At 45.7% G+C, this 24,168-nt stretch overlaps 1 protein-coding gene across 1 annotated transcript; it reads left to right on the forward strand.

Annotated features, from left to right (window-relative positions):
- Positions 1–288: 288 nt before the first annotated feature.
- On the forward strand, positions 289–23,663 carry ACAA1 (acetyl-CoA acyltransferase 1). Its single transcript, XM_075922868.2, has 12 exons — positions 289–518; positions 5,160–5,253; positions 5,558–5,615; positions 10,122–10,201; positions 11,851–11,893; positions 15,096–15,194; positions 15,830–15,910; positions 17,047–17,237; positions 17,393–17,572; positions 17,998–18,053; positions 20,629–20,774; positions 21,530–23,663. Exons 1-12 carry the CDS (start codon positions 348–350, stop codon positions 21,603–21,605), a joined length of 1,275 nt encoding a protein of 424 aa, XP_075778983.2. The 5' UTR covers positions 289–347; the 3' UTR covers positions 21,606–23,663.
- The last annotated feature ends 505 nt before the right edge of the window (positions 23,664–24,168 follow it).

Genomic DNA, 24,168 nt, shown 5'->3' on the forward strand with positions numbered 1-24,168 from the left:
ACAAACTCGAGCAGGCCCTTGGCTGTGACACCCTGCTCCGGGTTGTGCCTGGCGGGAGGGGGGGGGGGCTCTGACTCCCTGGGCTTGCGGCTCCCTTTGCTGCAGCCTCCGATGCACGTAGACTAGGGTTACGTGGGAACTGAACCGACTGGCCAGAGCAGCCCCAGAATGCAACGCGCCGCCAGTCTGGCCACTCGCTGTGGCGCGCTGCAGCCTGGGGCTTGTAGTCTCCTGCGTGCGCAGCCCCTGACCGTAGCACGTTTTCCGGGCGCCGTGTTATGCAAATCAGGGGGCGGAGCCACTGGCGGTTCCGGGGTCGGCGCGCGGGGCAGTTGTCGGGGCGCGCGATGCAGCGGGTAACGGTGGTGTTGGGGCACCTGGCGGCGAGGCCGGCGCCGCGGGCGGCTCCGTGCGCGGGGTCAGCGACGGCGCCCGGCCGTGACGGGGAGCTGGACGATGTGGTGGTGGTGCACGGGCTGCGGACCCCCATCGCCAGAGCCAAGCGGGGCGGCTTCAAGGTAACCCCGGCCCGGGCTGTCCCGAGGGGCTGCGGCGGGGCAGAGGCCTGAGGGGAGGGGGGGTTGGGGTAGGAGGCTGAGGGCAGGAGGAGGAGGGGGTTGGGGTAGGAGGCTGAGGGGGGAGGGGGCTGGGAGGAGGAGGGGGTTGGGGTACGAGGAGGAGGAGGGAGGGGCTTGGGGTAGGGGGCTGGGAGGAGGAGGCTGAGGGCAGGAGGAGGAGGGGTAGGGGGCTGGGAGGAGGGGGTTGGGGTAGGAGGCTGAGGGGGGAGGGGGCTGGGAGGAGGAGGGGGTTGGGGTAGGAGGAGGAGGAGGGAGGGGCTTGGGGTAGGGGGCTGGGAGGAGGAGGAGGGGGTTGGGGTAAGGGGCTGGGAGAAGGAGGAGGAGGGGGTTGAGGTAGGGGGCTGGGAGGAGGAGGAGGAGGAGGGGGTTGGGGTAAGGGGCTGGGAGGAGGAGGCTGAGGGCAGGAGGAGGAGAGGGTAGGGGGCTGGGAGGAGGGGGTTGGGGTAGGAGGCTGAGGGGGGAGGGGGCTGGGAGGAGGAGGGGGTTGGGGTAGGAGGAGGAGGAGGGAGGGGCTTGGGGTAAGGGGCTGGGAGGAGGAGGCTGAGGGCAGGAGGAGGAGAGGGTAGGGGGCTGGGAGGAGGGGGTTGGGGTAGGAGGCTGAGGGGGGAGGGGGCTGGGAGGAGGAGGGGGTTGGGGTAGGAGGAGGAGGAGGGAGGGGCTTGGGGTAGGGGGCTGGGAGAAGGAGGAGGAGGGGGTTGAGGTAGGGGGCTGAGGGCAGGAGGAGGAGGGGGTTGGGGTAGGAGGCTGAGGAGGGAGGGGGTTGGGGTAAGGGGCTGGGAGAAGGAGGAGGAGGGGGTTGAGGTAGGGGGCTGAGGGCAGGAGGAGGAGGGGGTTGGGGTAGGAGGCTGAGGAGGGAGGGGGTTGGGGTAAGGGGCTGGGAGAAGGAGGAGGAGGGGTTGAGGTAGGGGGCTGGGAGGAGGAGGAGGGGGTTGGGGTAGGAGGCTGAGAGGGAGGAGGAGGGGTAGGGGGCTGGGAGGAGGAGGAGGAGGAGGAGGGGGTTGGGGTAGGAGGCTGAGGGCAGGAGGAGGAGGAGGGGGTTGGGGTAGGAGGCTGGGGGCAGGAGGAGGGGGTAGGGGGCTGGGAGGAGGAGGAGGGGGTTGGGGTAGAAGGCTGAGGGGGGAGGGGGTTGGGGTAGGGGCTGAGAGAAGGAGGAGGAGGGGGTTGGGGTAGAAGGCTGAGGGGGGGAGGGGGTTGGGGTAAGGGGCTGAGAGAAGGAGGAGGAGGGGGTTGAGGTGGGGGCTGGGAGGAGGAGGAGGAGGAGGGAGGTTGGGGTAGGGAGCTGGGAGGAGGAGGAGGAGAAGGAGGGAGGTTGGGATTGGGGGCTGGGAGGAGGAGGAGGTTGGGGTAGAGGGCTGAGGGGAGCGCTGAGGGGGGAGGGTTGGGTAGAGTATGGTTGGGGTTGGGGCTGAGGGGGTTGAGGTAGGGGGCTGAGAGGAGGAGCAGGAGGAGGGAGGTTGGGGTAGGAGGCTGGAAGGAGGTGGGGAGTTGGGATGAGGGCTGAGGGTAGGAGGAGTTTGGGGTAGGGGGCTGAGGGCAGGAGGAGGAGAGAAGTTAAGGTAGGGGGCAGAGGGCAGGAGGTGGAGGGAGGTTGGGGTAGGGGGCTGAGGGGAGCACTGAGGGGGGAGGGTTGGGTAGAGTGTTGGGGGAACAGAAGGTAGTGGCTGAGGAGAGGGTGCTAAGGAAATTCAGGGCAGCAGAGGTTGGGGCTGAGGCACAGGGCCCCTGTCAAAAGGTGTTTTCCTTTGTCTGGTCTGGTCTTGTATTGTGTCCCCTCATTTCCCCCACTTTAAAGGAGGCTCTGCGCTTCATGCTGTGCATTATTATTCGTGGCAAGGTTGTGACCCCGTACACTGTGTTTTCAGGCTCTTCCCTCTGCTCCAGGCTGGCTACATGGGGGCAGACGCCTATTGTAGAGGTGCTGTGTGGATGTTAAAAGTGTGCAAGTGATTATATTGGTGTAAGTGGCTTTCTGTGCAAGTGCAGTGCCTGGTTGAGGACATGTCTGCGTATACAACGCTGCAGCTGTACTCATGCATCTGTGGTGAAGACATGCTATGCCAATGGGGGAAGTTTTCCTCTCCACATAATAAAATAATCTCCATGAACAAGAGAGCTGTGTTGGTGGGAGAATTTTTCCTGCTGGCATAGGGCTCTGCACTTGAACACTTATATTGAAGTAACTTGTATCTTTTTTTGGGGGGGGGGCGGGGGGGGGGGTTATTCACACCAGTGGTGGATTAGGGGCCTTGACCAATTTGTGGGCTTCCCAGCACTGTAATCTGGGTACAAGTTGTGTGTGCATGTGGTGGGAGGGGTCATCAGCACCAAAACTGTGGCCTTACCTCCTGCTCCTCTTCCTTTCCCCCTGGGCTTTGCTCCCTGATCCTCCTTTTCTGCCCATTCTCCTCAGGCCCTGGCCATGTCAGAAGCTGGAATTGGGCATTTTTGACAGCTGTCCAGAGTCCAAGTTGCTGTGGGGGAGCCCTGGAGTCTCTATCTGCCTTGAATGGAGACTGGGAGCTGAGAACACCTCTCGGACCATGTCCCAGGATACCCAGCTGCAGATGGGACTCAGGGATGCAGGCTCTGGTCTAGCCTCCTGACCCTTCCTGAGGGTCTGCAAATGCACTCTTCTGGAAGATGCAGCCCTGTCTCTGCCCAAGAGGCAGCAGGAGGCTCTTGGAAGGTCATATGCAGCAAGGAGCTGGGCAAGGAGGACTCTTCTGGCATAGCTCTTGTTACTGACCTGGTCTCAGCAACCACCTACTTCGTCCAGGCTCTCGCTATCAAGTTGCCTCAGCTAGATCCCTCCACTCCCATGCTACACCCACTGGGTCCCTCCTGATCCCAATGACAGTCTCCCCTGCTGTCACTTGGACTTTGTGCCTGAGGCAGCAACCCCTTACAGTACTGCTCCAAATTTTGGCCCAAAGCTTGCAGTTTGGATGCCAGTGTCCACCCTTTCATCCACCTCCAAATTATGTCCATGCTGCTGCTGCTCTGCATTTGCCCTAGGCTACTATGCCCATGTTAAAAGGGAAGGGGGAGACCTGGCTCCCTCTAACCTTTTCTATCCATGTGTAGATTTTTTCCACACCTGTTCAGAATATTTTATGTGCACCAAGGCATTTGTGAATGTGGACCACCAGTAGAAACAAAACCTCTCTGTGCTCTGCTAATTAGCTGGGTGGCATCTGAATTTCTTCTGAGCGGTTGCGTAAGCATACAGCTTACAGGGAACACTGGCGAGTGTGAAATAAAATGTCTTAATGAGCAAAGTTTTAAAGTGTGTATACACATATAAAACTTTTCAGTCAGCCTTTGGAATACAGATAGTCCCTGACTTACGAATGAGTTACGTACCAAACACTTGGTCGTAACGCGATCTGTTCATAAGTTGGACCCCATTCATTTAAATGGGACCGAGCTGTTTGTAAGTGCGGATCGCGTTCGTAACTCGGGGACCGGCTTAATGGGAGGTTGGTCGTAAGGACAAATGGTCATTAGTCAATGCATTTGTAACTCGGGGATCACCTGTAGTTGTGAATAACTTAAAGAAAATTGTTATGGGGTAATTATGTTGCAGTTTTTCCACACAGATTTCCTTGCTTAATTGCTGTTATATAATTTTTAGTACAAGGTATATCTTGGTGCACATACATATATACTCATCTCCAATCTTCTCTCTGAGATGACTTCTCAATCCTGAAATGTGATTCAAAATAGATCAAATATAGAGTGATTGCTTTGTGAAAAGTGGTCATTTACAGGTGAAGTGGTGTTTTTGTGTTTTATCATTTTCCTGTAAGGTCATTTGAGAGCATAGGATTGTCTGCTTTAACCTACACAGTTGTTATTGGGGCATTCATTGTGTTGGATGAAATATACTACATGTTGTGATCCATCGATCTTGAAAGATGTGGTGTGCGGGGTGTTGATTTTTGTAGCAGTGGAGATATGTCTTCAGGTTTGCATCAGTTTTGGGAAAGGTCTGGTGCCACTTTGAGTTTGTGTGCCTATGGAGAGTTTGCTTCTGATAATGAGCTTTGGAGAGGTTGGTAGGTTGTTTGAAGATCAGAGGGTGGGGTTCAGGAAAGATTTTTTTTTTCAGGATGGAGTCCCCATTGAGTGTGGGTTGTAATTGTCTGATGATACCTTCTGTGGGTTCCAGTGTGGGGTGATAGCTGACAACTAGGGGTGTGCAATTGGAGGGGTTTTTATTTCTGTACTGAAGCAGGTTCTCTCTGGATATAAATGACATAGTTTTAATCATTTAACTGGTTATCTGAGGGCTGGTGCAGAGTGGTTGGAGTCCCGTTAACTGGTTACCCTGGTAAGCGTGCTGGTCAGGCTAACTGGTTAACCTTTAGTAGCGGGTGCCAGCTACTAAAGTACATACCTTGATACAGAAATAAAACCCCCTCTGACTGCACACTTCTTTGCTTGAAAGATTGTTTCTCTCACTATCAGAATTTTGTCCAATAAAATATATTCCCTCAGACACGTCTGCCTAGTATCCTGAGATCAATGCAACTACAACAGCACTGCATAATTCATAGAATGTACTGTTTTTCCCTTCAGGATACTACTCCTGATGAGCTGCTCTCTGCTGTTATGACAGCTGTCCTTAAGGATGTCAATCTGAGTCCTGAGAAAGTGGGAGATATCTGTGTTGGTAAGTGAGCCTTCCATCCAGAACTGAAGCTTCTGGTCTTGGGCAACTCTGAAAACAAGATTGCTCTTTGTGACCAATGGATGCCATTTGTGCAGAGGTCTGAAATCAGTAGGTTGTTAATGCTACACTAGAATAGTATTAAATTCCAGTGCATCCTCTGCTGGGGGGTTGTTTCCTCATCTGTAAGTGGGGTAGGCTCTGATTTAAGAGTTTTTCTGAAAAACTGATTGTGTCTACACAATGTTAAATAGCCAGGGTAAAGGAAATACAGCTAATCAGTTGGAATTAATGTATTTTCACACAGGGAATGTGCTGCAGCCTGGAGCTGGGGCTTTCACTGCAAGAGTTGCTCAATTTCTAAGGTAAATTTTCTTCCTCTTTGGGTGAGTCTCCTTTCATTGTGCTCTCTGGCACTGAGTTCTCTTGGATACTGAGAGAAAAGTAGAGATGGGAATTTCAAACCCTTCCAAAGTTAATACCCCTAATCTTTAAACTAGAAGTCAAACCTTGACTCCTAGTTCAAAGTCCCCATTTATTTTGTCACACATTTCAGACAGCAAAGAGCAAGATCTGTTACACAACATAGTTAGCTTTTAATATATTCTCTTACATGTAATTACCAACTTCTAAACTAGCAAAACTGAAGTAGAAAAATAATTCTGGAAGGCAAGAAGGAAATTAGTAATGATGAAAAGCCTTTCACCTCTAGAGGTGAATTCAGGTTGGGTTGATAGTAATTAAGTCATTACCATACAAATGAAGTTTAGTGGCTCTTGTGAAATGATTTGTTGACTTTTCCCAGTACCGTGTGGATCATTATCTCAATATTTTACCCCAGCACAACTGATAGTGATAACAGAGAGGTTAAGACTGAATTCTCTTTTCCCTACTGGGGTTCACTAGATGGCAGGTGAGGTTAGACCTCAGGGGTTGGGTGCCAAATTGGCTGTCAAAATTACGTAAAAGAGCAAATTCTTCTCTCTCTCAGCAAAATGACTGACCAAGTACAGTAATTACTTGTTTAACACATGACCGCTTAAAACGTTTTTGCAATAGCACAATTTTTTTAGGGAACTTTTTCGAATAACTTGACCGTCCCCGAAATAACACAAAAATAATCAAATGGCAGACTACTTCGGGAGGCGGTATAAGTTGGTGAAAACAGTGGTAATATGCATGAGCGGATGAATACATGTGGTCACAGCATTCCTCCACTCACTCACATGTTTATCTTTGTGTTTTAACATACCGCTGCGACTTGTGTTGCTAGTTATCTTGTGTTGCTAGATATCGAATGTTGACGTTGACCCAGCACCAACAAAAAATTGACTTTTCCACCACCACGTGAAACGCAACCCCCACCTTTTCCATTATTTTTAATGGGAAAATTGACTCTGCATAGCATGTTTTCACTTAGCACGAACATTTTCAGAAACGCATCTATAGTGTTAAATGAGGAATTACTGTATTGTTGTTTTATCAACTACAATTGGTTCATAGCAGCATATACACACATTCTGATTGGTTAATAACTTAAGACTGGTAAATGAATAAATCATGCCATGTGTTAATATTATGTGCTTCTTCGTCGAGTAGTGTCCTCGAGGGTGCTCCACTCGAGGTGCTGGGCTCGTCCTTGCGCCGCAAACCGGAGGATTTTCAGTAGCAGTAGCCCCTCCACCGGACCGTGCATGCGCGACTGCTGCTTCCCGCCTCTCAGCTGAACATGGTCCAGCTAGTCCAGTTTCCTTCCAACCATCCACGGCCACAGACGGAGTTAGCTTATGTTCCCCCCTCCTGTCTGAGGAATGAGGGAGATTAGTTAGTTGAGCTTATTCTTGTGTTTCTTTCAATAGTTATTAGTGTTAGTGTAGTTGTTATTGTAGTAACTCTCTCTTCAGAGAGCCATGGGAGACACATTAAAGAACCACTTGTGACATGAGAGCCTCAGTCTCGGTATCATTGGATTAGATTATAATAATATGCATATGCACATATGTTCACACCTTAAACTTTAGCAGTTGGGATCACCAGTGTGGTTCGATTTTGATAGATATTTGGCTGTATGTATCCATTTCCTCCATGTGCTTGCCCTAGGTCTGTACAGACAGCTGGCATGGCAGACCTTGAGTGATTTGCCCAATGACCACTACGTTCATTAAGGAACAATGTAAGGATGTTAAATTGTGGTTAATTGACTAGTTGATAGGCACTTCCGCATTCCTCCTTTGAAATGTACCAGAGCCCCAGTTGAGGCTCTGGTACATTTCAAAGGAGGAATGCGGAACTCCACATGCTGCCCGGGACCAGTGGGAAGTCCTGCTAACTCGGGGCTGCACGTGAGTGTGCTTGCTTTGAAAAGTACAAGAGTCCCCAGCAGGGGCTCTTGTGCATTTCAAAGCCATGGAGCCCGGGATAATCGGGGGACTCAGAGTCCCTCGCTGACCCCAGGCTCCATACTGCGCTGCATGCCGCACAGAGCCTGGGCTGACCCCGGGTTCCGTGTGGCATTTCAGCAGAATACAGAATTCAGCGGAATACAGCGGAAATGCCGCTTCGGTGTTTCCAAGGGGCAGCCGCACAGCTGATCCCAGGCTCAGCTGTATGGTGCTGCCCCTTTGAAACGGTGAGCCAGGGATCAGCTGTGCAGTAGCTGCCCCTTTTGAAATGCCGAGGCGGCATTTCCAATGGGCAGCGCCAGGGAACCTGAGGTCAGTTGGGGGACTCCCCAGCTGATCCTGGGCTCCACATGGTATTTCAGTGGAACCTGGGATCAGCTGGGGACTTCCCAGCTGACCCTGGGTTCCACTGAAATACCATGTGGAGCCCAGGGTCAGCTGGGGTTCTGTGGAAGTGCCATGTGGAACTGGGGTCAGCTGGCCAGTCTCTAGCTGATCCCGGGCTGCACTGCGCTTCGGCATTTTAAAGGGGCAGTGCCACACATCTGAGCCACGGTTCAGCTGTGTGGCAGCTGCCCCTTTGAAATGTCACCTTGGGGTTTCAAAGCAGCAGCACTGCACAGCTGATCCCCAGCTTACCTGTACAGGCTGCCGCTTTGAAATACCCCTTCCCCCCACCCCCTTGCTGCCTCTACCTGATAGAGGCAGCAAGGAGAGGTGGAAATCAACTCGTCAGCTGACTAGCTGATAAGCATTTGCTTTTTGGATAGTCGACTAGTCCTTAACATCGTTAGAACAAAGGCACCCACCCAGGTTTATTGTTGACGAAGCATGGTGCTAGTATATTGTTGATGAAGCATGGTTCTAGACTTTACTAGGCCACTAATATATGTATGCCCGTAACAATGGACTAGCTCAGTAGACCACAGGACTTACCATTCATCCCTAGACCGAACAAAAATTCTCCCTCTGAAATACATTTTTATACCCAAATATAAAAAGTTAATGCTGCCCTTCTCATATAATTAGTTATTAGCCCTAACTTAGAATAATAGAATCATAGAACCATAGAACTGGAAGAGACCTCAGAAGGTCATCAAGTCCAGCCCCCTGCTCTAGGCAGGACCAATTCCAACTAAATCAACCCCGCCAGAGCTTTGTCAAGCCGAGACTTAAACACCTCTAGGGATGAAGACTCCACTACTTCCCTAGGTAACCCATTCCATGATTCACCACCCTCCTAGTGAAATAGTTTTTCCTAATAGCCAACCTGGACCTCTCCCACCACAACTTGAGACCATTGCTCCTTGTTCTGCCATCTGTCACTACTGAGAACAGCCTTTCTCCATCCTCTTTGGAACCTCCCTTCAGGAAGTTGAAGGCTGCTATCAAATCCCCCCTCACTCTTCGCTTCTGCAGACTAAACAGACCCAAGTCCCTCAGCCTCTCCTCATAAGTCATATGCTCCAGCCCCCTAATCATTTGGTTGCCCTCTGCTGGACCCTCTCCAATACATCCACATCCTTTTTGTATTGGGGGGCCCAGAACTGGACACAATACTCCAGATGTGGCCTCACCAAAGCCAAATAACGGGGAAAAATGACATCTCTGGATCTGCTGGCAATGCTCCTCTTAATGCAACCTAATATGCGATTAGCCTTCTTGGCTACAAGGGCACACTATTGAGTCATATCCAGCTTCTCATCCACTGTAACCCCCAGGTCCTTTTCTGCAGAACTACTACTTAACTGGTTGGTCCCCAGCTTGTAACTATGCTTGGGATTCTTCCGTCCCAAGTGCAGGACTCTACACTTGTCCTTGTTGAACCTCATCAGATTACTTGTGGCCCAGTCCTCCAATTTGTCTAAGTCACTCTGGACCCTATCTCTGCTCTCCAGCGTATCTACCTCTCCCCCTAGCTTAGTGTCATCCGCAAACTTGCTGAGGGTGCAATCCATCCCCTCATCCAGGTCATTAATAAAGATATTGAACAAATCTGGTCCTAGAACCGAACCTTGGGGCACTCCGCTAGAAACCGACCGCCATCCTGACTTCGAGCCGTTGATCACTACCTGCTAGGCCCGGCCTTCTAGCCATCTTTCTATCCATCTTACCATCCATTTATCCAATCCACATTCCCTTAACCTCTGCTACAGCCCTGAGCCTGCATCCCCAGACTGGAGCAGCACCTATTGTGGATGTTCTCCACTGAAATGGGGAAAATTGTGTGAACATGTGTGAGTGATGTAATTACACTGGTATATGATCATTAACATAATTTAAGTCAACTTAACTATGTAGCATAGGCATGGCCTTAATCAGAGCAGTCTGACAATAGAAATTTCTGTCATTGTTAGAAGTCATTGAAATAAAGGTAGTTTAAGAAATTAGCTTTCTTTTTAAATTTGTTGTATTTTTGTGTGTAATGTCTTTCATTCCATGTCTTATATATCATGTCTTTTGTTCTAGTGGTTTTCCAGAGACTGTACCCATATCTTGTGTTAACAGACAGTGTTCCTCTGGGTTGCAAGCTGTGATCAATATAGCTGGTAAGCACATAATTATCTTTCTTATGAGCAGAGAATCAGAATTTTCCCTTTTTTGATGGTGATTAATTATTTGATCCTTAATTCTCTTTTCCTTATTAATTTAGGGTTACCATATTTGAACTACAAAACAGAGGACACCCCTGAGAGGGAGTGTATCTGTATCAGTATCTACCAACTCATGTATTAATGTGTCACGTTAATACAATGTGAGTGGGTAGATACTGATACAGATACACTCCCTCTCAGGGGTGTCTTCTTTTTTGAAATTCAAATATGGTAACCCTAATTAATTCCGATACTTATTTTGTATCTAAATGAAGTTTATATAGCTTTTACATCTGGAAGAAGCTTTTTGTGAAGAGCTAATAATTCTACTCTGTGCTAGCAAAAGAAATTCAATATACAGGCAGTCCCCGGGTTACGTACAAGATAGGGACTGTAGGTTTGTTCTTAAGTTGAATCTGTATGTAAGTCGGAACTGGCGTCCAGATTCAGACACTGCTGAAACTGACCGCCAGTTCTGACTTACATACAGAATCAACTTAAGAACCCCAGGCGTCCCCAAGTCAGCTGCTGCTGAAACTGATCAGCAGCTGATTCCAGGAAGCCCGGGGCAGAGCAACTCTGCCTGGGGCTTCCTGTAGTCAGCGCTGGTCAGTTTCAGCAGAAGCTGACTTGGGGACGCCTGGGGCAGAGCAGCTGGGGTGCTGCTGGGTTGCTCCAGTAGCGCCACTCCTCGGTGCTACTGGACCAACCCAGCAGCACCCCATCTGCTCTGCCCCAGGCGTCCTGATTCAGCCGCTGCTGAAACTGACCAGCAGCGGCTGAATCAGGACCTGGGGCAGAGCAGCTGGGGTGCTGCCGGGTTGGTCCAGTAGTGCCCAGAGCGGGCGCTGCAGGACCAATCGGCAGCGCCCCAGCTGCTCTGCCCCAGAGTCCAAAACAAAAGCCTGGTCTACTGGGGGGGGGCGGGGGAGCACACTAGCTGCGGCCCCCCCCCCCCCCCAGCAGACCAGGGACACGGGGAGCAGAGCTGCAACGGCAGCGGGATCCCGCGCCTCTGAGGCTTTGCCAGAGCAAAGCTTCAGAGGCGCGGGGAACCGCCGCTGCTGCCGCTTCAGTCTGGGTGCCTGTGGTCTGCTGGGGACGGTCCCCAGCAGACCACAGGCACCCAGACTGAAGCGGCAGAGGCGCGGGACCCTCTCGTTGCTGCGGCTTCAGTCCGGGTGCCTGTGGTCTGCTGGGGACCGTCCCCAGCAGACCACAGGCACCCAGACTGAAGCGGCAGCAGCGGCGGTTCCCCGCGCCTCTGAGGCTTTGCTCTGGCAAAGCCTCAGAAGCACGGGAACCCGCCCGGTGCCCCTGGTCTGCTGGAGACGGTCTCCAGCAGACCAGGTGCACCGGAGCAGCTTACGAACGGGGCTTTCTTGCCCCGACCTCCGGGGCGAGAAAGCCCCGTTCGTAAGTGCGGATCCGACATAAGTCGGATCCGCGTAAGTCGGGGACTGCCTGTACTCAAAAAAAATATTCTCTGAAAATTATCATCTATTTTAGAAAAAGAGTGAGCTAGTTTATTCCAAGAACAAGGCGCTGAACAAATATTGATTCCAAATGGTGGTAAAAATGTTTACACACTACTTTTGTTCCAGGTGGCATCAGAAATGGGTCTTATGACATTGGTTTGGCCTGTGGGTAAGAATATTTCTACTCCTGTAGACTTCTTGATAGTACTTTTTCTTCGGTAACATTTCTAATATGATAATCTCAAAGTGCTCTCCATACAAACTTTAGAACTCACTTGAGTTAGGCATTTTCCCCCTATTACAGAATGGACGAGCAGAGTGTGAGATTCTCTTGACTTAAAAAGTGACTGGTGATTTTGAGTACCTCATAGAAGATGCTTTAAGGAGGCCAGACTCAGAAGTTATGAGAATCCATCTCCTGAAAACCAGGTGTCTCAAGCAGGGCACTTGGTTTCTTGTTTCTCAAGAAAACGTATGCCACAGTCTGAATTATACAAAAGCAAAATCTTTTAGATTAAAGTAGTGAGTGTACATTTTTCTGCAAAATTTCAAATCTGGTGTAGGTTACTAACTGAAATCAATAGGGAGATTGCTTTGTAGCCCACAGTGACAATCTGTTATACTAATTGTTACTTTTGTAATTCAACATCTTTGAAAATCTCAGTTTAATTAAAGATTTATGAGTGTTAGGGTATGTTTGCACTGTAGCTAGGTAGCGTAATTCTCAACTAGGATAGATATATATGTACTAACTTTGTTGTGCTAGTCTGCTAAAAAAAACTCTGTGGCAAGGGCAACTTGGCTTGCCACCTGACACACACAATCCCATTGGACCTTCATGCACAGATGGCCAAGGCAGCACAGGCTGTGGCTCACTTGCTGCTAACTTGAGCCAAGCTAGCATGTGGATGTTTGCTTGAGCTGGGAATTGCACCCCTTAGCTGTTGTGTAGATGTACTCTCAGATAAGAGAAGTAGTCACTATTCTTCTTAGGACTGCTGTGAAGTAAATAGTATAGCAAGGTAACAAGTTAGTCTCATAGATGTGTGCAGAGCAAATGGTATGTACCAGGAACTGCTCTGTGTACTGGCCAGACATGGCACACTCTCTTCATTCAAATTAAGGATGTTAAGTAGCAAGTAAATGACTTATTATGTACCAAATATAATCTGTATCAAGTACACGATTAGTTGATAAGGGGCCTCTGTGGCTCTGCAATTTAAATGTATAGGTTGAAGCTCTCTCTTCCAGAACTCTCTTATCCAGAAACATCCATCATCCAGAATGATTTTAGTTAGCTGGATGACCACTTTTCATGGATGTGGCCAAGTTTCCTGCAGCCCCATAAAGTGTGTTTACAGCCATCAGTCCTAGTTCTCAATGTTCTGTGCTGTTATTTAGCTCTAATTTAACCCTAAATGTCCTCTAAAAGCACAGTGAGCAGTGGAAGTGTAGGTAATATTCCTGACTTCCCGTGGTCCTGAAAATTCATTTAGAACCAGTCTGGTCCCAAAGGTGCTGGATGAGAGAGGCTCAACCTATAGTAGGAGCCGGGCGTGCAGGCAGCCTGGCTCCTACTACATTTAAATTGCAGACTGCAGCGAGGCTAGATCCGGGACCCAGCACAAACCTGGTTTGAAGTAGCCCTGGCTCATGCTAGGTCGCACCCTGCGCCTGTGCCTTTTAAATGCAGTAAGAGCCAGGTGGACCTGGCATGAGCCGGGACTGATTCAGTCGGGGCTCACACCAGGTCCTGCACTGCTGCTTTTAAGCCAGCTCCCCGCAGCACCGGTTACTGCTTCTCCAATGCAGGTTGTTAACTCGACTACCCGATAAGCCTAGGCTAATTAAAATGTAATCCATGTTTGTTCCAGGAAGTGTCTCAACAAACATGTAATCCATGTTTGTTCCAAGAAGTGTCTCAATTTCCTGGATAATCTCAAAGTGCTCACTGTGCTAATGCAATTTAAAGGGATAGTTCATGGCACTGGATCCAGCCCTTTCACCTTCTGCTCCACAAGTTATTGGGCTCAGTGTAGGAATCACTGAGTGAAATTCTTTGGTCTGTTACACAGGTCAGGCTGGTTGATCATGATGGTCCCTTCTCATCTTGTGTTTAGGGATTTTAATGAACAAATGGTACAAAAAACAGCTTTTATGTGCTGATCTCTTTATGTGCAGTATTCCCTTCCCTCTTGTCACCCTTTACTTAAATCCTGCTCATTTGTATTTCTTTTTAATTTAGAGCCTGAGTTTTTCCATCCTTACTTTGAGTAGTTTCAGTGAATTCCATTTAAGGAATAAGATACTACTCAGAGTGAAGGTTCAGAAACAGACCTGTAAATTGTAGGCTTTTTGGTGTGGGGGACTTGTCTTCCTGCTTGCCTTATGTTGGTATGTAAATAATATGTCTGGAAAATAGGTATGTGAATGGAATGGGGTATAAAAGCAAATCTTTATCCCAGTTCAGGACTCATGGCTTTGTTTAATTTTATGTTAACTCATTAGTGTAATAAATGGCTTCATAATCATGCTGTAGATATTTTCAGTTCTTAATCTATTAATTCACTTATTAGACAGCCTCTGATTTTTCTGTTGGACAGTAATTCTTTCTTGTTTAAACTGTGCAACATAAGACAAATGACACCACTCACATGAAACCTGTAGTGTTCTGCTTAGCACTTACCCTGTTAGGCTTCTAGCCAGCTTTTTTTAAGCAGTAACTCTTGCATTTTTATTGCTTGTTTATATTTTACCAGTGGAAACTCCTTCCCAGAAAATTTTGCTTTCCCATTATGTTTACTGCAGAGAAGTGCTCCTAGAACAACAGTAAACTTTAATTCCAGGCTGTGAAAACACTAGATTAAATTAATTGACTGTGATAATCTGCCCTAGAAAAATAACAAACAGCTTAATCTAGTGGTGGGCAGCCTATGGCCTGAGGGCTGCATGTGGCCCATTGCTCCAAGTGGCCTGGAAGACACTACTACAGTTCAGTTAGCACACCCCACAAATTCCAGGTATGCAAACACAGTTAACAAAATTACCCTATCCTGGGACATCATCTTAGTTATGACAATCTTGCGACCCACTGAAATGAAAGCCCACTCATGTGGCCCACTCACTAGCCTTGGTTGCTCATCACCTGCTTAATCTGTATGGAGGTGGTTTTATTGTTTCACATTTATGTTGCTGATTGAAACCAGAGTGGTGTACAGGTCAAATACATGCTGCTTGTTGCTTCTGCAGTATGATATACAAAGTTTTTATTAGGATTCTGAGCTTTTGACTGTACTAATGGTACTAAATTTGCATGAGTTCTTCTAAGGCAAACAATGGTAGTGAATTCTAACTTTTTTCTTCCTCTTCAGAGTGGAAACAATGTCTCTCAGAAATGTAGGCTCCCCTGGTGATGTTAGTTCACGTATGATAGACAATAGTAAAGCCAGAGATTGCCTTATTCCTATGGGGTATGTATCATTTTTCTTCCTAGAACTTATATGATTTTCTAGACTCTATTTCATAAGACAATGTTTTGTTATATTTAAAAAGGTACTGAACTTCTCTCAAACTCACTTTCTTCAATGGTTAACTTCTAAATCCACTGCTGAAGTCTATGCACTTTAGCTGTTTCCAGTGGTTATGGTAGAAGATTAATTGTGTGAGGACTGATAGGAATCCAGACCTTTGAAAGCTGTCTTCATTGCTTAATAAGCAGGAACGAGAGAACATTTTGAGGGGCTCGGATCTGCAGATTTTATGTTTTTAGTGTTTCTAGACATTTTTCTATATTTCAACAACCTGCAGTTTCCATTATTTTCTATTGCAAAGATGCAGCCAAAATCATATTAGGGGCTACCTCAGCACTCCCCTTCCTACTAAAGGATGAATTAGAAGCTTTTGCTTCATTAGGAGAGCAAGTAAGTGGATTTGAAAGGTGGTGTTGTTCTGTCATATGGTACTGCAAAACATTAAGTCCAAAGAGGGATGGTTCAGGCAGATTGAGAGTAGAGTTTGTACTCTTTCCTCTCTGCTGGTCTTGGATTGCAAATTGAATTTTAATAGACTTCTGTTTTATTGAATACCGGTGGTATATTTTCCCCAGAATAACCTCAGAAAATGTGGCAGAAAGATTTGGCATTTCCCGAAAGAAGCAAGATGACTTTGCCATGGCTTCTCAGCAAAAGTAAATATATGGGTTTTATTTATGTGGGGTTGAAATAAAATTACATGGAAATTATAAAATGCTTAATTTCTACAGAGAAAACTTTCCTATTCACAGTTTTTTGTTGTTGTGGTAAAGGCTTAAAACTTAACATTTCAAATGACAGCAATATAGTGAGCTATAAATAGGTGACAGCTAAAAGAAGAAGGTTCCTGGAGGTGGGGGTTTCTGTAACTTCTGATCTGTAATGGGAGTCACATCACTAAACCTTCTTCTACTTAGTATATGTACAACATACCTCAGTTGGCATGTGACAAGGATTCATCACTAAATTTGATCAATTGGTTGGATCATTAGCTTTCCCAACTCAAGCAAGACAGAGTGGAACATGAATGCTAATCCATGTCCCCATTAAGCCTCCTGTGCTAGAAAACTTAATCTAGAATGATAAGAGTATCTGTAGTTGAGATCAGGCTTTCTATATTCCTCGCCATCCAGATGGGTCACAGCTTTTCATGGTTTCTGTGAAAACCAAAATGCAGTTAAATGTGCTTATGCTGGCTTTAGCTAGATAGTTTGAGATCTTCTTGGACTGAAGTCAAATGCTGTGGTAGGAGAAGATATTTCTGGAAGGGAAATAATAGGTGCAGACACTTACTTCTAGAGATGCCATAAACTTGTGAGTGTAACTGGCCGTCACTGCTTTGGTATTTTGCTTCATATGAGCTCTGTCCAGTCTCTAGTAACTTATCCTTTCTTTAGCTTAAATCAGGGGTAGCCAACCTGAGCCTGAGAGGGAGCCAGAATTTACCAATGTACATTGTCAAAGACCCACAGTAATATGTCTGCGGCCTCCCTCAGCTTTTACCCTTCCACTCCCCAGCATCTCCTGCCTGCCAGCAGGCCCACTGGTCGGCACCTCTCCATCCACCCATGCATCTCCCTCCCACTGTAATCAGATGTTTCTAGGCATGCAGGAGGTTTGGGGAGAAGGGGTGGGAGAAGGAGCGAGGATTTGACAGGCTTGGGGGAGAAGACGGAAAGGAGTGAGGGCCTTAAGGGAAGAGATTGAGTGGTGGCAGGGCCTGGGGCAGAGCCTAGGGTTGGTACAATCCTGTTCCAGGTTTTTAACCCCTCATGCATTCTATACTTAATAGAGCTGCAAGAGCTCAGCAGATGGGATTGTTTAAAAATGAAATTGTTCCAGTGAGGACCACTGTTAAGGATGACCAAGGCAATCAGAAAACCATCATTGTAATCCAAGATGAAGGAATCAGACCTAGTACAACTCTGGAAGGCTTGGCTAAACTGAAGCCTGCCTTCAAGGAAGATGGCTCCACTACAGCTGGTAAGCACACTCAGTATATGAATAGTTAATTTTGAATCCATGTTCTTTTGGCATGTGATGTTAGTCATTTTGTTATCCTCTCAGATTCGCCTGCATTACTGGTAACTAAACATGCCCAAGCAAAATGATACTGTAAGCAAAATATCTCCCAACAGGTAACTCTAGTCAGGTCAGTGATGGAGCTGCTGCAGTTCTACTGGCAAAACGCTCTAAAGCAGTACAATTGGGGCTTCCAGTCCTAGGAGTGTTAAAATCTTATGCTGTGGTTGGAGTCCCACCTGATGTCATGGGTATAGGGCCAGCCTATGCCATTCCAGTAGCTTTGGAGAAAGCTGGTAAGGTATCATGTTTCTTGTTCTGTTACACTTTGAGCTGTTTCTACAATTCTTTTCATACTCCAGGAGTCTCGCAGCACTTTACAGAATGAGTTTGAAAATGGCTATTGCAGAAATTAGGCAAATTTTAACAGCAGTTCCTTTGCTCTTACATTCTCTCTGAAAATATCCTAAGGTCTTTAATTTCTATCATAAGGATGGAAGGGAATTTTGTTTATATCTGATCCAAAGGACTAGTAGTGATAAATAATTAGGCATAATTTTAAGTTTTATGACCTTTTGATATGCTGCAATTGCATGTATGTCCTTTATAAGGGGGAAGTGCAAATGTTTCACTGAAAGCCTTTTGAGGCATATTTTCTTTCAGACACTATTTTTGAGTTATCAAATCTTCCTTTAACTTCTGGTCTCTCTCTAACACGCAGGTTTGACTATGAATGATATTGATATATATGAAATTAATGAAGCCTTTGCTAGTCAGGTGAGACTGCCCATTTTATTTAATATTGCGTTCTAGGTTACTTAGTGGCTGAGCAGAATTTCATATTGGTTGCATTAGTAAATGTAACAATCTGGGTTTGTTTCAAATATTACAGACCCAATACAGTTTAACCTGTTAACCAGGAATCTCTGGTCTGGCAACATCCGTGGTTCGACATGGATTTGCAGGACTAGAGTGTCCCAGTAGAGGGTTGGTGGAGTCCTGCGGGGCCCCCCCCAGTGAGTCCAGGGAGCCCAGCAGCAGCATCCATTGGCACGTAGCAGTGGGGCTGCCTGGCGAGGCCAGGAAACTCAGCATGCAGCAGTGAGGCCAGCCCCCCGGGGAGTTCTCACATTACTAAGATTTTTCTATTAAAAATATATGACTGTATATTTGCTAGCATAGTTTGAAATACTGCTAATTAAAACCAAACTAAATTTGTGCAGTAAAGATTGCACAGCTTGATACTTTTTTTTTGCCTTTTTAGAATTTTGTATACATGCTGGCATGTAAAATTCAGTATCACTATGGATATTATCAACATTGGTGTGCTTCCCATGTAAATGTATCCTGTTCATGAAATATCTAATAAGAGGGATGTTTGATAAAAATGGAATCTCCACTGTAGTATCTTCTACTTCAGAAACCAAACTTAAGTGTGTCTCCCTAATTTTATTTATGGCTTATTTTATAAAGGTGAATTTATAAATGTATTAGCCCAGCTCAGTTCCCCGCGTGTCTTGGTCCACAATGTAGTTCCAGCGTATTCCATGGAGATGCATGTAAGACAGGCTGTCATGGCTCCTTCCCCACTCTGGCATGATAAATGCAGGAGTGGGGGTCAGAAAAAGTACCCCAAAACCTTATCTACCAGGCTTTGGTATAAAACTTCCCCCCCGAAATCTTAATAACTTAGATTTTGGGGATAAAATCTCTGCTGCCACCAGCCAGGTATTAATGTGAAAAATCAGGGGAGAGATCACTTGGGAAATGTCAACCCTAAAGTACAGACCAGGACACATCCATTAATCAATACCAGGTTAATAAAAAGAAGAGAGAAAACTTTTATCACCATAATATTCCTGTTGCAAGCATAATAACTAGATGGAAAAGTAACAAAATAATATATTCATGGAGAAACTCCATGGGCCTAGAACTTAGTTACAAAGGAGAGCCAAAACATCAGATCCCATTTCTCAAACCATAAAACAATAAAACCTAACGATTTATCTAAACTTTATCCTACTTACAGATTGTGAAGAGTATTTTCTTAGAGGGAGACATCCTGTCCCCTTCAATAGCTGGAGAGAAACTACCCGAGACACAAAAAGAGGGAAACCCAAAAATTCCTTTTGTCCTAGTTTGAAATTCCTACCTACATTCCTATTGGCCAACTCTACCTGAGTTAGGTACAGTTAACCCCTTAGTCCCCAGGCTGCTGGCTAACCCTCATGATCATGACACAGGCCTACTATCTTCACTCTTAAGTATTTAACACAAATCATGGGCTCAGCGACTAACATGGGCTCAGCGACTAAATTTATTGAAGTACTTATCTGGAGTGGCAAAATCTGAATGTCATGTTTTCCCTTGTATACAGAAATGCTCCAGTGAGGGTCAATTAAAAAGGCTGGGACAACTTGGCTTAGAAAAGAGACGACTAACGGGGGAGTACGATAGAGGTCTATAAAACCATTAATGATGGAGCAAGTGAATAATTAAATGTTGTTTATCCCCTCACATAACGCAAGAACCAGCGGATCTAATATGCAGCAGGTTTAAAATAGGGATATGAATAGTTAGTGGATAATGCTTACTGGTTAACCAGCAGGGGCTGTGTCAGTCCCCTGCCTGCCACGAGAAGAGGGCTGCTGCAGCCCTGCAGTGCTCACTGTGGGCAGGGGCACTCCAGTCTGCTGGAGCAGCCCATGCCTGCAGTGGGCCCAGCCTAGTGCGCCACAGGCAGTGTGCCTGAGTCCAGCCCATGCAGTCCCCACCTGGCCCAGGCTAGGTGCACTGCTGGCAGGGACACTTCAGCCCAACTGGAGCAGCTCCCGCCAGAAGCAGGGCGGGCTGCTTCAGCCTTGCTGTGGCTGGAATGGCTCTGCTGTTTATCCCCATTTAATCAGTTTACCAGTTAAACTAATGAAATGGGATGTAGTTTAGAACAAACAAAAGGAAATAATTCTTCATGCAAGATATAGTCAACCTGTTGAACTCATTGCCAGAAGATGTTGTAAAGGCCAAAAGTGTGACTTGGTTTAAGAAAGAGGGAATTTTAAAGAGGATAGGTCCATCAATGGCTATTGGCTAAGATGGTCAGGGATGCAACCCCATGATCTAGGTGTCCCTAAATCTCTGATTCCCAGAAGCTGGGACTGGACAACAGGATGAACCACTCGATAAATTGCCCTGTTCTGTTTGTTCCCTCTGAAGCAGCTGACGTTGGACACTGATCTGACTTGGTATGGCCATTCGTATTTTAATTCAGGTTGCTCCTCAGTATGGGATACATACTGAAAACTGACACACAGGTGACTAATTTCATACGGTCATTCTTGTTATGTCTTTCTAGGCTGTTTATTGTGTTGAGAAACTGGGGATCCCAGTGGAGAAGGTCAATCCCCTTGGAGGAGCTATTGCATTGGGGCACCCACTAGGCTGTACTGGGGCTCGTCAAGTTGTCACTTTACTCAATGAACTGAAGCGAAGAGGGAAAAGGTGAGCATTAAAAATGATGTGGTAAATAGCTCTTTCTGTAAAGGGTTAAGAATCCAAGCTTGTGATGTTCTGTCCTTAAAATGGAGGGTTCATGTTTCTGTCATTGCCTACTGGAGGATAGTAGGAGATGGCAGGCTATTAATTGCTTAATGAGTTGAGTAAGCAACTCAGGTGCTTTCAAAGAGTAGAGTAACTTAATTTAGGGTTTCCTGGTGGATTTACAGATAGTTTATTACCCCCACAAGTTCTGATGAACATCACAACAGATTCACAGTACACCTGGAGTAGATTATAGCTGAGCTTCCTGAAGAGTCATGGAGGAAGAGGGGTATGGTTTTCTTGTCAGTCATTTTTAACTGATCCCACTCCTTCATATTGCAGGGTGAGTTTCTCTCTCAACATAATGTCAGTCAAAGCAGAGTCTGAAGTCTTATCCACTCAAACCCACATTCCTCCTATTACTTTATCTGCTTTGATGGCTGAGTGGCACAGTTCTTTGGAGTGTGCTACTGCCAGGAGAGCAGATGTAGCTGTAATGTTGTGGGATATGTGAGAGTTGTCTGAGGAAAATCTTGAATGCCTCTTTCCCACTTCAGGGAAATAAGGACCAGAGACTGTTTCTGAATTAGAATCTTTGTGTATCAAAGCCAACCTTCAGGTTGTGAGCAGTATAAGTTAACTTTATTGGCTACTTTTTTCAGGCAATGTAGAACTAGTTACTGTTTCTAACCACACACTAACTTGTTTTGTTCCAGAGCCTATGGTGTTGTATCCATGTGCATTGGAACTGGTATGGGAGCTGCAGCAGTATTTGAATACCCAGGGAAGTGAAGTACAATATCTGACTCTGCATTCTCCAATGATAGTGAATAATTTACAGTGTACAAATGCATATGGTTTCAGCAGTGTATTTAATGGAATTTATTTAGTAATTTTAGACACAGTTGACTTGGAGTATAAACTTATGTGCACTGTTTACTGAAATACTTTGGGGTAGAAGGAAAAGAGATTGGTGCCTGCTTCAAAGCTAAGGTGCATGAATGCCAGAGGAAAAAAGACTGTGCAATTTAGCCAGTCTTGCCCTTAAAAATACAAGCCCCTATTCATATGCATGTATGCATATTAATAATCTCCCTGGATTCCATGGGACACATGTGTAAAATTACTCATGTGGAACCAAAGGACCAGGGCTGTAATTCAGAAAGACGAAGTTCATGTGGGTCTTGCTTTTTTAAAAGAGAGCTATACAGTTGCCTAGACAACTAAATGTTGATGCACATGGAACAATTTTTTCAACACATGTACACGCACTTTCTCTGTGTGCATGTGTATACACACACACACATCTAATTTTAAAATTCTTAAGGAATCATCCTGAGATTGATTAATTCTATTACTGATTAAATCAACAATAGCAACAATGCAAATAATTTTTTTAAATGGTTAAACTACTATTTCATCAATAGCTTGACCTATTATATTCAGGTTATAATTTTCCTTTAGGGCTTATTTAATGTGCCCATATGTACCTTGGTATGTATGTACCTTGCATACATACCATATGTATGTGTGTTTAATTTTAAAAATCCTGTGTTTTCTCAAGTAAACACATTTGGGCAGAGTAGATAGAATTGTATACAAGTTGATCCACTAATGAATAAGATTTCTCTTTATAAATGAGAATGATGAAATTAAAGGTACAGAAGAGCTGAACTGGCTGCCAAAACTAATAATTTTTAAATAAAATCTGACCATTCCATCCTTAACTCTACAGCATTTTTATTTAATCTTGGCTTATTTTGTGACTTTTAAAAATCAGCATTTTTCTGAATTACAAAATAAGCTTATTAAATATTATCTTACTACTGTAATATAGGACTGATTTTTGGCACATGTATTTTTTATTGTTAACTCTACGTGAATATCAGTAACATTCTTCATTAGTCCGTAGTTCTTTTAACTGTGCAAAGACATATTTTTTGTATTGTACAATCATTTCCCTTCTATACTAGCTTCAGTTGCAAACTAATGTATTTTGGTCACATTAGGCATAGAGAGAACCTTGAAACAGTTATTATGGAAGAAATGGTGGAGGGTTGTCATAATAGGCCCCGATGATGACCAGAAATGAGAGGGATGGTGTTTACAGATCGCTTGAAGGGTAGCTGCTGGAAGTTAGTGATCAATTATGAAGTCTTCCAAAAATTCTGCTCTGTTATCACCAATATTCAGACATGATTACATTGATTTACTTCCTCCCTTCACAAGATGATTTAAACTCCTAGGTTGTGTCAAGACTGGCCAGTTTTTCCGGAAAATCAGCCGCTTTTCCAGAAAAACTTGCCAGCTGTCTACACTGGCCACTTGAATTTCCGCAAAAGCACTGACTTCCTACTGTAAGAAATCAGTGCTTCTTGCGGAAATACTATGCTGCTCCCATTCAGGCAAAAGTCCCTTTTGCGCAAAGCTTTTGCGCAAAAGGGCCAGTGTAGACAGCACAGATTTGTTTTCCTCAAAAAAGCCCTGATCGCGAAAATGGCGATCGGGGCTTTTTTTGCGGAAAAGCGCGTCTAGATTAGCACGGATGTTTTTCCGCAAAAAGTGCTTTTGTGGAAAAGCATCCGTGCCAATCTAGATGCTCTGTTCTGAAAATGCTTTTAACGGAAAACTTTTCCGTTAAAAGCATTTCCAGAAAATCATGCCAATCTAGATGCAGCCCTAGTGCTGTTTTTAAAAGAAAAGTGCTTATTGTCATCTGACATTACATTTGAAATGTTTAAATCAGCAATGCAAGCTGAAAAGTGTTTCTTGGTTATGCACTTTACATAATTGGGTACTTGAATGTAATTGCTAACTTCTAAAAATAAAGATCAGTAATTAAAAGCCACAGTTAAAGATGTGCTGAATTTTTTATATTCTTTTGCTACTAAATGGGGGGAAAACCTCACTAAACTAATCACAGTTCTTCTAATGGTATTGTGAGGAGGGAGATAGTTCCAGGGCAGAAGTCTAAGATGAGCTTGCAAAGTGCAACATTGAAATCATATGGAGTGGGAGGTACTAGTTCTTATCAATGAGAAAGGAGACTGCTTTGATTTGCATGAATTATTAGAGAGAATTCTTTCCCGGGTCTCTGGCTGGTTGTTTTGCTGATATACCCCTGGTTCAACTGATCAGGAAGGAATTTTTTTCCAGTTCAGATTGGCAGACGCTTCGGGAGGGAAGGGTGTGGAGGGGAAGGGTTCGCCACCTTCTGCAGCATGGGGCATTGGCCACTTTCTGATTTAAATTAGGGTTGCCACAGCAATTAAAAAACAAATCATGATTAATCATGCAATTAAAAAAATCACAATTGTGCTGTTGATAGAATACCATGTAGTTAAGTATTTTGGAT

This window comes from Pelodiscus sinensis, chromosome 2 (genome assembly GCF_052426305.1).
Source record: "Pelodiscus sinensis isolate ZL-2025 chromosome 2, ASM5242630v1, whole genome shotgun sequence".
Lineage (NCBI taxonomy): Eukaryota > Metazoa > Chordata > Testudines > Trionychidae > Pelodiscus > Pelodiscus sinensis.

What these genes read in the sequence shown, in the direction of transcription:
- ACAA1 (XM_075922868.2), top strand. Translation starts at nt 348, where the DNA reads ATGCAGCGGGTAACGGTGGTGTTGGGGCACCTGGCGGCGAGGCCGGCG. An exon ending in GCCATGGCTTCTCAGCAAAA is followed by an intron (nt 15,911 to 17,046) that starts GTAAATATATGG and finishes TATACTTAATAG; the next exon opens with AGCTGCAAGAGCTCAGCAGA. An exon ending in AGATGGCTCCACTACAGCTG is followed by an intron (nt 17,238 to 17,392) that starts GTAAGCACACTC and finishes ATCTCCCAACAG; the next exon opens with GTAACTCTAGTCAGGTCAGT.